The sequence below is a fragment of the Mus caroli genome, unplaced genomic scaffold, assembly GCF_978045245.1.
Source record: "Mus caroli unplaced genomic scaffold, Mus_caroli_1 scaffold_11, whole genome shotgun sequence".
Classification (NCBI taxonomy): Eukaryota; Metazoa; Chordata; class Mammalia; order Rodentia; family Muridae; genus Mus; species Mus caroli.
Window position 1 is genome coordinate 39842834 of NW_028227266.1, and position 14651 is coordinate 39857484.

Here is a 14651-nt window from a genome sequence, read left to right on the forward strand (position 1 = left end):
TACCACGTAGATATCCCAGATATGGGAGCTGTGAGGACTCTCACAGACGGGGAAGACTTCCGGGGTGAGAGCCTGGCTCTCACATTACACTGCTTTAAACCCTTGAAACCCTTGGGCTCTTCGCCCACACTGTTCCTCCAGGTGATGGTAGCTGATCCTCACAGCCTTACTGCGCTCACAGCCCTACTGTGCTCATACTTTTCTTTCAAGGGGACCAAGCCAGCTCCACTAATAATGAGTCCACCCTCCTGGGTAAATCACTTGGGTCTCACAACTCCTTCCTTCCCATGGTGGACAGAGTACTGGCCTGCCAATAGCAAAACAAAGGGTTTTATTTTCTTGGTTTTTTTTTTTGTTTTTTTTTCCCCCACAAGCCAACAAAGTATCTTCATGTACTTCTTGCTCCTTCTAATTACTCCGGGGAGACCGTGACAAGGTAGGTGCTAGGTTGAGAGTGTGGCTCAGTTTCCTGGTGCTGGAACCTTAGCCCAGCTGTCAAAGGGCCGGGAAAGGGAGGCACACTCGGTTCTAACGCTGAGCACAGTCCGGCTTCAGGAAGCACCGAGGGTCCCCCACTCACTGCTCTCTTCTGAGGACAAGTGTGTGGCTGGTGAGTGCTGAGTGCAGGCATTCTTGAGCTTAATATAAACATCTCACTCATCAGCACGTGGTCCTTACATTCTCACACCTGCTCCCCCTGGTTCCTCCCTCCCTCCCTCCCTCCCTCCCTCCCTCCCTCCCTCCCTCCCTCCCTCCCTTCCTTCCTTCTTTCCTTCTTCACGCTGCCTGCCATGAACCGATCTCTAAAGCAGAGTGACGGTAGCCAGGGCTCCACAGTGACCGAGGCCGCATGAGGAACTTACCCTGGTTTCATTGAACTGCTTTTCCTTCAACGCTAGGCTTTTCCAAAAGAGGAGAACGTGGTCGTTTTCCGTTATGATTTTTAAGGCATCAGGTGCTGATAACGAAACTGAGAGTGCAAGATTAAGCAAGTTGCCGTTAGTAGGCAGGTACCAGATCTTTTGTCTCCTCGTCTAGAAAAAAGGCTAAAATTGCTCCCAGCATCCAAGGGCTGGGAGAACAAAGATAAAACACGGATGCTGCTCTGTGTGGCCTCAGCTGTCACTGTTATTAGTCCTTTAACCATGAGATCTTGGACAGTATCTAAAATTATAGCCCCTGGGAATCGAGGCCAGACAGAAACAGATGACAGGCAGAGGCAGCAAGGAACAAGGAGAACAAGTTATGTCTGGACACAGGACCCTGAGGTGGACAAGGAGACTGGTCCCAGTCCACCACATCATCACCAGGCCTGGACCCACGAGACAACCGTTGATAGTGTTTGCCGCTATGGAGGCAACTGAGTTCATGACTCACTCATCAGACAGGACCCTAACTGACCGTCTAGCCCATAGCTTTGTTACCCTCCATCCTAGCTGCCTGATCAACAAGAGGACCACTGTCAGCTGGGAAATGCTGTCAGGTTCCTTAACTCTCTTGAGCATGCCTCTCGTAAGACACACTAAGGGAGGGTAGTGTGAAAAAGACTCAGAAGTTGGATGCAGCTCAGTGGTAGAGTGCTTGTCCAGTTAGTATTCTAGACACTCTTGAGTTTAAGTCCTCGAATTGCACGCACACACACACACACACACACACACCACGGACTTATGATGTATGTGTTCTCTTATTTTCTGTTTTCTCGAAGTCTTTTGTAAAGATATATTATAGATTTATCATATATGTTATATTGTATATAAATACACATATTTATATACAGAGTCTTATTTATATACAGAGTCTTTCTCTGCCCACTGAGCCATAGTTCCACAGCTCAGGAAAACCTACATTCCTGCCTGGGTCTGCTGTAGCATGGGCAGAGAAGGAGAGCGCTTGCGTGTCTTAAGATGCCATGACCCTCCTCTATGCCCAGGCTGCAGTGATGCGGTCGCTTACCGTGTAGCAACGCTTACCTGTGGTGATTTTTATGCTGGAATCCTTGCTCATGTTTCCCAGCTGGACAATGATGTGGTATTTCCCTCCAGGTTCCAGCTTGCTAAGGCTGAACTCCACAGTGCTGTTGTGGGATCTGACTTTGTAGCTCCTGTCCGTCTTCCTGATCAGATCTTTCACTGCAATGGCGTAGAACTAAGACAGGCAGAGGGAGGCTCTAAGTAGCAGCCAGAAGTAAGGCCCTTTCACTTTAAATCAGCTACTGATTGTCAACACTACTTAACACAAGGTAAATACCATTGTTTTAGTCACGGTTGTATCGCTGTACAGCAACATCATGGCCAAGGCCACTCTTATAAAAGAAAGCATTTACAGTTTCAGAGGTTAGGCCATGCTCACCATGGTGGGGAGCATGGCTGTACAACTGGTGCTGAAGCCATAGCTGACAGTTTTACTTCCTGATCCCCAAACCTCCTGAATCCTCAAAGCTCACTTGTAGGGACACACTTCTTCCAACGAGGCCACACCCCCTAAACCTTCTAATCCTTTCAAACAGTTCCACCCCCAGGTGACTGAATATTCAAATATGACCCTATGGGAGCCATTCTTATTCACACCACCACAGCCATGGGGCAGTTAACTTACCACCTTGTTCGGGAAATAATAAGAGACAATGTCTGTGCGCTCCATACAGACACTTTCTTTTTTCATATCCTCCCAACATGTAGTTGGATATGGAACTCAGGCATGGGGTTGACTATTCTGAACTTCAAAGTTTTAATGCCTTTTGGAAAAACTTAACGCCCTTTGGGACAGCCAGGGTCTGTCACAAGTATGCATAAGTATCAACTAGATGAGGGGTGAGAAGGGAAAGGGAAGAAAAAAAGAGAAAGAAAAAGAAAGGAGAAAGGGAGATAAGAAAAAAAGGAAAAAGAGAAAGGCAGAGAAACAGGATTATGCAAAAGGAAGAGGAGGGAGTGAAAAGCTGGGAGGAAAGCAAAATACTCTAGGGAAAGCCACATTTATCGTGGCGTCAGGAGCTAGCTTCGGTCTCTTCATCCTGTCAACAGTTTCTGGACACTGTCAGAGGGAAGGCCAAAGGCGCTGGATGAGATGTTCAACCCCAGCACTAAAGCACAAAGAGCCCCACCTGCTCTCTCCCAGGCCGCTCCTCATACAGGGAGTGCAGAGGGAAGGACATAGGATGGCCAGGGAACTCAATCACTGGGAAGTATATGAGACTCAGCAGCCAAGAGGGAACCCCACTGCTTGGGTACTGTATCGGGTGAGGCACAGAGGTCACGGCAGTCCGGAGTAAGGAACAGTGCAGGTGTTTCTAGGATTGGTGCCTTGAACTTTTATTTTTAGCAAGGGAGAGCAAGCTCTCTGGAAAAAAAATCCAGATGGTAGGTATTTTAGGAGCTGAAGGTCTTAGGACCTCAATTACTCCTTAGGACCACAAATAATCCTACTACAAGTGGCACAAAAAACAGACACAGGTCTTACATACGCAGATGGGTGTGGCCTAGTTCCAATTAAACATTAATTTAAAAAAATCATCCATAGGTTGGATTTGGCCTGCAGGTCTTCATGTGCTGAGCTCCAGCTAATGAAGGGGACATGGGTAGGTGAGAGAGGACCAAGAACTATGGTGGCAGGAAATGATGGAGGAGGGCCAACTCAGAAGGGGTCCCTGTGAAGGTCTGTCTTTGACCACACAGACATGGGGACAAGGCCTGTTGAGCTGAGCTACTATGCCTGTGTTACCTGTTATAGTAGCAGATCCTTTCCACCCCGTTCCCTGTCCCTGAGCAAGCCAAGAATGGGCACAGTAGCCCTCGCACATGCATGCACACGCGTGCGCGAGCGCGCGCGCGCACACACACACACACACACACACACACACACACACACACACACACATCCCTTGCTGACTCACCAAGTCCTGGTCAGGAGAGTCATAGGGCGATTCCCATTTGATGAGTGCTGAGGTTTTGCCTATGTGGACCGCGTGCAGGTGCCGAGGTGGAAGCCTGCTGTCTGGGATCATCTTTACTACAACGTAGTCAGAAGATGGCCCTTGGTAAGGGATCAATACCCGGACCTAGGGCCCAAGCACACACAGGAAAAACAATAACACACAGGCTCATACAACCTCTCTTCAACTGCTTTTCAATAAGCTAAAGACACATGATCACAATTAAAATTTGGTTAGCACAAAATAATATGAAATAGTTCTCTGACCAGAAATGCCCTAAACATATGTAAGCATACACACACACACACACACACACACACACACACACACATACACGCGCGTGTGTGTGTGTGCAGCCTATCTGTAAAAATCTTTTTCACACAACCATGCTTTCCCTCCTAAAAGTTAATAATATGGATTCTGATTTTTTTTCCCATATGGATACATTCATCACTGCCTTCTTTTGGACAGTTGATCTATATTCTACTCCATGGATTAAGCCATAATTTATTTTATCAATCTTTCCTTGAAAGATTCAGGGTTGTATCGGATCTTTTGTACTCAATAAGTAATACTGGCCAATGTGCTAGCTTCATTTGTTTAGTTAACCTTGCACATGTTAGAGTCATCTGGAAAGAGGGAACATCAGGTGAGAAATTATCTCCATCGCTTAGCCTGTGACAAAGTCTGTAGGGCGTTTTCTTGATTGAGAATTGATATGACCAGTCCACTATGGGCAGTGCCACTCTGGCAGGTGGGCCTGGGTTCTATATGAAAGCAGACTCAGCAAGTCTCAGGAGGCAAGCCATTGAAGCAGCCCTCCTCTGTGGCCTCTGCATCAGCTCTGGCTGCCTCTGGCTTCCTGCCTCAAGTGCCCTCCGTGATGGACTCTAACCTGTAAGATGCTTTTGGCCATGGCGTTCTTCGTCTCAGCAGTAGAAAGCAAAGCAGGACAGCCCACACCCCTTTCTCCACAGTTTGGCAAGCATACGTGTAACACTATAGACATTAGACGCTAGGGGTGGATTTGACACAGACATTTTATTTATCTGAACTTGTGATTCATTTACCTAGTGACCAATGCTCCACCACTAAGCTGCACTTAGGAAACTGGCTGTGGGAACTTACACAGAAGACAAATCCAGGTCCCCAGGTCCCTCTCATTCTAGGGTTGAGCTCAAGAGCCCTGAGGCTTAATAAATCCCCTTAAAATACTGGAACTCCTGTTCTCTGGTGGAGAAAGCTTACCAGAAACAGATACTGCTCATCCTTGCTGACGATGACTGTCTTATTGTGGAGCGAAGTAGTTACGCTCTTAGGGTTTCGGTAGAGGTCAAGGAAGGATGTGGCATAGAAAATACCATACACCTAGAAAAAGGCAGAGAAGGGGAAAGGCCGTCAGCTGATGGGTCTGTGTGTGTCCCCATGGTTTGAAATTGCTACCTTAAAACCTTGGAAGTGCTTGTAAAGTACCCAGAGAAATACTCCCTCCACCTTTAGTATGCTGAGCATACTTAGGAATGGGCACGCCTGGTGTGCACCTGCAAAAGTGACCCTGGGGCAGCTCCTGTTCACAAAGAGCCTCTGCTTGAGGAGGGATGGGCAGACAAGGAAAAAATCACCTGTTCCTCTACAAGAGCAAATGAGAAGCACTGGATGTTGTCCCGAGGCCTGAATGAGGTGTCAGGGCAGAGAGGGGCTCGTCAAGGGGCAGTGACATCATACAATCATACAGCAGAGACAGGGGAGCTGAGTGGCTACACTGTGGGGTGGGAAGCCGTGGAAGTTGTCAAGTCAGCATGGGAATCTCAGCAGCATGAGGACCGGACACAGGAGGACAGACACAGCCAGCCTTCCCAGCACCCCCCTTTCCCTTTAGTAGAGCCCTGCTTTCTCTACCACCCTGGAAGCTGGAAGAGCCAGTAACAAGGTGTCAGCCAATGAGATGTAAGTAGAAGTGCTCTGTAGGGTGGTCCAGAAGGCTCTTTTAGTAGCAGAACTGCCTATCTTCCCCCTCTCCGCTGCCCCCCTCCCACTCCTGCTGCCTGGAATGCAGAAAATGAACTGCAGCCCCAGAACTGCAGCCCCAACAGGCTGTCTGCCCTTGAAGATGCATAGCAGGCTGTCTGCCCTTGAGAAGACCTTGAAGATGCACACCATTGGCTGGAGATGGCAAGGCCTATGCCCCTTCCAGGGTGAAAGTGTCTTGCTTCAATAGAGGCTTTGAACTTCATTTGACCAAGGAAGGGCATGCTTAAAGCACATTCTACGGGTCCACGTAGAATGAGGGAATCTTAAACTGGGGAACTGGGAACCGGGCTAAGAATACAGGCAAGGAATGACAGCTGAGTGTGTTTACACGGGAAGGAGAGAAAGTAGGATCAGAATCCTTCCTCCCCTGAGTATATGCACAGGAGGCCAGGTTCCTGAAGAAAGAGAGTGTATGTCTGCAGGTGTCCTGGGCACAGAGAGGGGACTGACAGGGGGTGTCCACTTCCTGTAACTCTGCTCAGCAGCTGGAAGTTTGGAGAAGAGGGATCTTAGGTAATGAGAGAGGAAAGGTGGCCTCCCAGGGATCGGTTAACTGAAAGGAGCCGGGAAGAGAAGAACTGAGGGTATCCCGAGGACAGAAAGCAAATGCACACAGGATAGCGAAAAAGGAAAAAGTGAGGCTCAGGGCTTACGTGGGGGGCCCGGTGCTCAGAAGGAGGATGATCTCATTATAATCAGGCCTGTGGAGCAGGAGGTGGGGTGACTAGGATGAGTCCCCAGAGCGTGGGAGGAGTTGGGAGACAAGAAAAGTCCCTCACAGATGGTGAAGAAGACAACCGCGAGCGCTGCCAGAATGCTCAGTGACGAGACGGGAGCAGGATATGGCTGCCCACAGTAGGCCTCATTTCACTCATCCCCTATGAAAGGTGCTGTGTGTGACCAGTGAATGCCCAAGCCAGGCTATGGCGGCACATAGGGCACATAAAGAGAGGTCCTAGCCCTGTGGGCTGCTCCGCTGTTTTGAAGGCTATACCGTGTTCCTTCTGGAGGGCTGCTCAGTGGGAGACGTGGGCCAGCACCACGCTGAGCCTCTTAATAGAGAATAGTGACTGCCTGTGGTAGACTCTCCTCATGCTGCAAGCAGGGGTGGTGTGCAGAGCGGGGATGGGGATCTTTGTCACCGTCTTCTGCTCAGCATCACACGGTGAGCCATATAAAAGAGCAGAGGCTAGTAAACTAAAAGATGTGACCAAGCCCACCGCTCAGGATGGGCTCCTTAGGGCATAAATGCAGCACTCCATCACATGTGGCCTAGCCCGTGACAAATATCTGGGAGCATCTCTGAGGACAGCAAAGTGAGGCCAGGGATATGGGGGGAGATCTGGGATGTCAGGTCCCTCCAGGGGGCAATCCCGTGCTGGCCTGGCAAGTGACTTGTGTCTAGGCAAGGAAAAGAAGCAAGAGCAGCAGGGAAGAGAGCGCCATGGCTGTCTGGGGGCTTAGGCTAGGAGAGGATTCAGACTACCTGGGGATGGTCATTCTTGTCCACTTACCACATTCTTGGGGCCAGTCCAGATGCACTCCACTGCAGTCTGATTGATGGCCTTGGCTTTGAGACTAGGAGCTGGTGGACTGATGCCTCTGGTCAAGATGTGCTCAAAGGCCAGTGGGCTATCCCCCAAGTCTGTCTTGGCCCAGGCAGAAATCTCATAGGATGTATGAGCTGTCAGATTGCTAACTGTGAAAAGAAGGAAGGGGGATGCCATGGCTGGAGGGCTGACATGGGGTGACAGTCAAGGATTTGGTTGGGTTTACACGCACCCCATTTTTCAATAGTTTGCAAATTCATTTACTATTCATTAGTATTTAGCAACGTATGTCCGAAAGACTAGGTAACGTCTAAAGCTGACTGTGGGCATACAATTGTCACAACATTCCTGCAGTTATTTGGCCTTGTGGAGCAGGAGACTTGAGACTCACACCCATCGACCCAACTATCCCAGGAAACCAGAGAGGGTCTCAATATCTATGAACAAGGACATCCATGGTCTGCTACAGTAAAGCCCTGGCAGGGGAGTGGGGAGTCCTTTTCTTCAGTTTAGCCACTGAGCAACTGCCCTTGCCCCAGTAAATGATCAACCAAGCCATGTTCATGAGCGCAGTCCCAGTTAAAGTCAGAGCTGCAACCCAAGCACTCAACTGGTTAAGACAGGAGAACTGTCAATATGAGGTCAGTCTGAGCTACAAAGTGAGTGCCAGGCCAACCTGAGCTAATATGGTATATGAAAAACCAAGGGCTGTGAGCTAATTCGTTTGTCAAGGATTTGCCTAGCATGCACAAGGACCTGGGTTTAATCCCCAGCACAGACAAAATGTAATAATAATAAATAACGATGATGATGACAGTGCGATGTTGACAGTACTCGTGATCTCTTTCATAAGACTAAGGAGGAGGGGATAAACCTGTGAGTGACAGTCCTTGCAAACGGTCTGGAAGAAGAGGACTGGAGAAAGCTCCCAAGCCACTCACAGCACCCACAAGCAGCCTTTGGTATTGAAGGTTTTTCTCTTAGAAATACATTAGAATCTTCCCGTGAGATCATCTCCAGGCTAAGGAATCTCAATAGGGCTTGCACTTTGCACAGGGTAAGTTTGTTCTTCTGTGTAGTTGACAAGTCTTTACCGAAGGACAATCACTCAGTAGGGCTTGTGCTACCTCTTACTAGCTGAGGGGCTGTCAAACTAGACAGGAAGCAGGCAATGGACTCTGGATGGATTCTTACAGTGTATAAGCACCTAGCAAGGGTCAATCTGGCTCCTTAGAGCTTCTTCTTGGGCAAGGACTGTCTATATGAAATCATCTCTAGAGAAAACCCCCTCGCATACCCGGCCCCACTCTGCCAAGCTCCACTCCCAGGAAAGCACTGGTCTAGCTTGTGCCTTCCTGCTGGCACACACCGTAACTCGGGGTGTTTGTTACCTTTGTGTGACAGTGCACTCCCTCCACGGAAGCTCAGGGTTTTCTTTTCTTGTTTGTGGGCATCAAATGACCAGAAAAGGTTCACCACGTAGCCATTGACCTGCCAAGAACCAGAACGCGTGAGACATGATCTCCTGACGCAGACACAAAGACTACACCCGGCACAACTGGCCTCTTCAGATGCCTGGCCTCTTTCAGTGGACAGGTGTTTCTTCTGATTTTTAATAAGCTTCAGTTATTTATAGTAAGTGGACGTTAATGGGCTATCTCAGTTCAGGTTGTGCTCTTAGGCAAGGTCAAGAGGTCAACATAAAGACCCACAAAATCAGAAAAGACTACCTTCCCCAAGTTCTCCGTTAGAGAGGATTCTGAACTAAAAATCATTACATGTGGGAAAACAAGAAAAAAAAAAGTCTTGATGACCAAACACTAGTGACAAAGGTCCATTCAAAGGCATCTTTCTGTTCTATTAGTCCTCTTTGAAAACCAAGAACAGACAGGATTGTAAATGTACTTAAGTGAGTGGCACAGAGACTCTGAAGACCATCCTGTCACAACATCATAGGGAGGGATGGAGAGAGGAACCAGCAGATGGGAAACGATATTATTGAAGTGGGTTTCAGTTCGCAAGATCACAGGGACAGGAAACCATGGTAGAGCGGGTTATGCAGGCGGGTGCTGCAAGGGACCAGTGGAGGCAGAGGAGGGGAGACTGCATGGTTATGACAGACACAAAGCATATGGGTTTCCAAGGCATCTCATTGTCCCCACAAGCTTGCCCTACCACAATGGGAACTCCAGCATTAGAGCGAGGACCCGGAAATCCAATAAAGCTGAAAATTACAGGGTACACATATTCTCTTAGCACCAAGTCTTTCTATGCACTGGAGCCGTGAACCATTTAATTATATGGTTAAAGAAGAAAGGCACCAGGCTGAGGCAGAATAATTACATGTGGAGACTCAAGTTGTTTTTCGAGGGGGGAAAGAAAACAACCGTGGTCTGGTATTTCAGCACTGCCAGATTAGGTCCTTCATGTCCCTAATCTCCCCGCACTAAGACGTATGTGTTCCTGCACAAAGGAAAGACCCACCCGGAGCCTGGGAACTCTGAATTACCTTGATGTCACCATCCATGGTCAGGGTAAAGCTCAGAGAATTTTCATCGTAGCTGTCAATGTGGATATTGGGTGCTTGGATCACTGAAAAGAGAGAAGAATCAGAGAGAAACCACACCGTGGAAGGCGGGACTTCACAGCTTTCATCTCAACAGACAAAGTAGTCTTTCAGGAGGGGAATAAAGGGCACCCCAGCTGCCTTTAACCATCCATCTTTTACCATCACGTCCCTGACTGAGGCAGGCTCCACTGTTGCTTGGCGAATACACAACAAACTTGACTCAGTCAGCTGGCCTGGCAATTAGGGTGAGCAGATACATGTCACTGTACCAACGTCCCCACGTAGACAACTTCAGCCTGGCTCTTGAAGAGTCATGATCCCTGTGAGTGATATCTCTATGGGGAACAACAATGTTCCAGCCCCCTTGGGTCCTTTCTGAAGGACAGCGTGTGGTGCTATGGAAAAGTCAGCTTTGACTACAATCATGGTGACCATGGTCACAACTCTCCAGAAGCACACCACACATGGCAGCCTGCTCACTGGTGCCCATGCTAACCTGTGGCACCCATTGTGAATGAGCCTGGCTGACATCAACGCTCTTTGTCCTTCATCTTTCTTCCAAAGTCATAAGACCCCAGGTCAGAGGTATTTCACGGCAATGCTCTTTGGTGCAGTACAGAGCTACCCTCTCTACACACAGCCTAGCAGAGCACATGAGGAGCTGAGACTTGGCCAAACCACAGGGAGAGAATAAAGGAAACCCCAGCTCGGGATGATTTTCAGATGCAGATTTGATTGTGGTTACTGAATGCAGGAATAGGGTGGTCTTCCAAACCCCCTTCTTTTAGATGTGGATGGTCTGTAGACTTTGGTCCAGATTTACACAGAGACAATAGGCTCTCATTAAACAGTGGCTTCGGTGTGGCCTCTTTATAACCTGCCAGCATTCTGCCTACAGATTAGCCAGCAGCATTAACTCTGGCTGCTTCCTACCCTGATCATCACAGTCCCAAGGGATTTAGAGTTACCGAAGGGAGTCTCAGAACTTCTCAGACTCGGGAGAAAGCAGAATCACCCAAAAGCATCCCATGCCACAGAGATCAGGCGGTTTTAATATCCGCCAGGCCCTGGGGTAGAAGTCCTCGGCGCCACAGCTATGCTGAGAAAACCACTCAAGAGGATGGGCTTCCCTCCAGGGCTCAGGGGGGGCTGGGGCCCTTCACCCAGATGCTTCAACCCCCTCACCCTCCAACTGAGTGTCTGCTTCCCACGAGGTACCAAGGATGGAGTGACACGAAGGACAAAAGTCAGAGCCCCAGGAGGTCCACATACAGGATGGGGAGCAGCCCAGCAGGCCCGGGGAGCTCAGCCCTGGGGAGGTGTGTAGCAGGAAGGGTAAGAACACAGGCTTTGGAGTCAGGCATGTACAGCTCTAGCCCCAGCGTTGCCATTTAAGTGTGTCCCAGGGCAAGTGACACACCATAGTTAGATCATGGGTGATGAACAGTGAGGGTCAGCCTCAAGGCTATGTGTCACCCCTAGCCCTGACATAGTCAGTGTAACCTAAGGAGGGGAACAAACATCAGTGAGGTGCCTTAACAACTCACAAATGAGTGTGCAAACTGTGTCCAGCCTTAGTGAAAAGGGACTCCTGTGTTAGAAGTTGCACGAGCTCACACAAGGGACCTGGCGTAATGACTTCTGTCAATCAGTGCTTGGAAAAATACACCCAATGGCTGCCCAAGAAGACTTCACACTTTTATGGCCCCGAAGGATGTCTGTGCTGTGGAAGAGGAGGCTCTGAGGAGCTTTCTAACCTATGCGGCTCCTTTCCACCTCAATGCAGGTCCTTACCAAGGCTTCCTTCTCTCTTGTATAAACCTGCAGGCACTGGAATCACTTACCTTTTCCTTTTATTGTGGTGATGGACTTAGAATCGCTCCAGTTTCCTATCCCACGACTAGTCACCGCAGCCACCTTTTCAAATCAGAGTGAGTTAATAGGAAATAAAAGTAACACACCATACAGTAAGAATTCTGAACAAGCTAAATGGCTAAGACTTTAGCAGTGAGGGGCAGAAAATAAAAATATAGACAGAGTGACCTGGGATATACAGAGGCCCCAGCAAATGAAATAAGAGGGCCTCAAGACAAAAAGAATTATAGTAGTCTTAAGGATATAAAATTTCTATTTTATATGTAATATATCCTATTGATATTCAGATTCTTCTAAAGGGCAGGTGTGTGTGTGTGTATGTGTGAGTGTGAATATGTGAGTGTGAGTATGTGTGAGTGTGTTTGTGTGTATATGCATGTGTGTGTGAGTGAGATCTTTAAGACATATGTACACCCATATGAAAGGAGTCCTAGAGAAACTCAGTACAAGGAATCTCCGGAGGCGGGGTGGAGGGTGTCTTAATGGCTTGAGTAAATACCTTTTACATAAAATCTATCTCCTTCCTGCTAAATATACTTATACTGGCTGCATGTCATAAGAACCTCACAAAATTGGTTTATAACTTCCACTCAGCACCGTCTCGCCCATAGCTAATGATAAGGAGAAACGGGTGTATACAAAAGTACAGACCCAGAGACAACAGTGTCTGGTTAGAAGCAGGGAGGGCTACATTCCCACAAGCTCCTCGTTCTCTCAGAGGGAAGTGGGACGAACTAGGTATTGGGAAGAACTCTAAGACTCATCTCTTGAGTGTAAGCATAGAGCTGACAAAGGGAGCCACCTCCCTGTGCTTTGGGACTGGCCAGTGGCTGGAGAGGACGTGGACACTCACTCTGACGGTGTAGAGGGCATTGAGCAGTAAGTTCTTTATTTCTGTAGAGTTGCTAGCAGCTCTCTGGGAGGCCCACATCTTGGAGCCACTCCTGCTGTATTCCACCTACAGGGAGAAGTATCAGCATAAGGAAGAGGTAATCAGAGATCCAGCCTGCTAATGCCTTGTAAAGGCTCACACAGGGAAGGGAAGGTAGGGCGCTGCTAGTGTTAATTGGCAACTTGAGAGGATCTAGACTCCCCTGGGAGAGGACACTGTGCGCATCCCTGCAGGTGTTTATCTTGATTAGACTAAGTGGGATGTAGCTAGCACATCCTTTTCTTGGGCTGGATGCTGGACTGTACAGACGGAGAAAGTGAACTGAGCACCGGCACCCACTGCTGCTTCCCAACTACAGATGCAGAGGGCCCGGCTATTTCAGCTCTTAGGTCCCTGAACTTCCTGCCACTATGGACTGTATTCTTGAGCAGTGAGCAAACCTTTGCCACTTAAGTTGCTTTGTCAGGATATTTCATCACGGCCATGGGAAAAGAAGGCAAGAGAGATGGGCAGCAACCTGGCAGATGGGGTCATTCTCCACAGCGTCAAATCACACCCTAGTGACCTGAGGCTCTCTGACACCCACACCAATGTCCGGACAGTACTTACAATGTACTCACGGATGAGGCCATGGGTGTGAACCGGAGGGGCCCAGTGCCCGAGAATCACACCTTCCTCTTCACTGTTCAGGGAGAGCTGGAGATTCCGAGGGGCATCTGGTACTAGAAGACAGCCAAGCCAGAAGCCATGTTCAAATTACTTGCTCATATGGAGAGAGATATGGAGAGAGAGAGAGAGAGAGAGAGAGAGAGAGAGAGAGAGAGAGACTCTACCAGCAAGCAGTTAGGACTGATACATGAATTTAGGAAAAATTAAATGTCATAGGAATCAACAGGTAAGTTATGAAAAGAGTAGTGTAACAGCAATAATCATGAAGTGGTGCAAATCCAGATGATGAGATTTAACCCAATAATCATGGCTAGCATCGATCAGGAAGGACAAGAAGCCAACAGAACCTTACACAGTGGCAGAGATAGAGGAACCTCCTACTGGTGAGATTATCACTCACCACATCTTGGTTTCTCAAACTCTAGTCTAAGTATTTGCTATGACTCAGCATCCCCATTACTGGGTCCATACATCCAAAGAAAGCTGTATACCTATATCCCATATTTTTGCAGTAACTCACAGTAGCCAAGATGTAAAATCAACACAGACACCCCCCAGTAGACAAAGAGAAAATGTGGTACATATATACAGTGTAATAATATTTGACCATAAAGAATGACACCCTGCCATTTGGGTCATCATGGATAAACCTGGAGGACATTGTATCAAGTGAAATAAGCCAAGTCCCAAAAGGTGAACCCCTGCTGGTCTTTCTCACTTATGTCGAGAGACTGCAGAACGATCTCACAGCAGTACAGAGACTAGTGATTCCCAAGCCTGCAAGAGTGGAACGGCAGGAGAGGGCTGGAGAGAAAATGGGTGTAGGTGGACAGATGGAAGAAGGCCTGGTGTAAAACAGCACAGCTGGACAACTCTTATTCAATTAATACTCAAGTATTAGAATAGATAGCAGAGAGGAGTTTGCACATTCCTTATACAAAGAGCTGTCTACTCTGAAGGAAGGAGCAGGTGGGAAACCTTCTTAGAACCTGTTAAGTTTTTAAAAACTTAGCAACAAAATGCTGACATGCCTCGTATTTAAGGGACAAGGCCATCGTAACTATCGGGTACCAGGAAGTACCCAGAAAAGGAAAATGGAAGCAGAAAATAGGCAAAGGTGGTGGGGGGAGGAGGTAG

General features: G+C 48.3%; 1 protein-coding gene across 1 annotated transcript in view; it reads right to left on the reverse strand.

Moving 5' to 3' along the window:
• The window catches only part of Sorl1 (sortilin related receptor 1), a 151969-nt gene that overhangs the window by 5160 nt on the left and 132158 nt on the right, over positions 1–14651 (reverse strand). Inside the window, exons 36-45 of the mRNA XM_021171441.3 lie at positions 13455–13567; positions 12807–12911; positions 11923–11995; positions 10019–10101; positions 8901–9000; positions 7474–7658; positions 5177–5296; positions 3890–4054; positions 1971–2145; positions 864–970 (exon numbers count right to left, since the gene is read on the reverse strand). Coding sequence (XP_021027100.1) covers positions 864–970; positions 1971–2145; positions 3890–4054; positions 5177–5296; positions 7474–7658; positions 8901–9000; positions 10019–10101; positions 11923–11995; positions 12807–12911; positions 13455–13567 — 1226 coding nt within the window. The remainder of the gene's footprint in view (positions 1–863; positions 971–1970; positions 2146–3889; positions 4055–5176; positions 5297–7473; positions 7659–8900; positions 9001–10018; positions 10102–11922; positions 11996–12806; positions 12912–13454; positions 13568–14651) is intronic.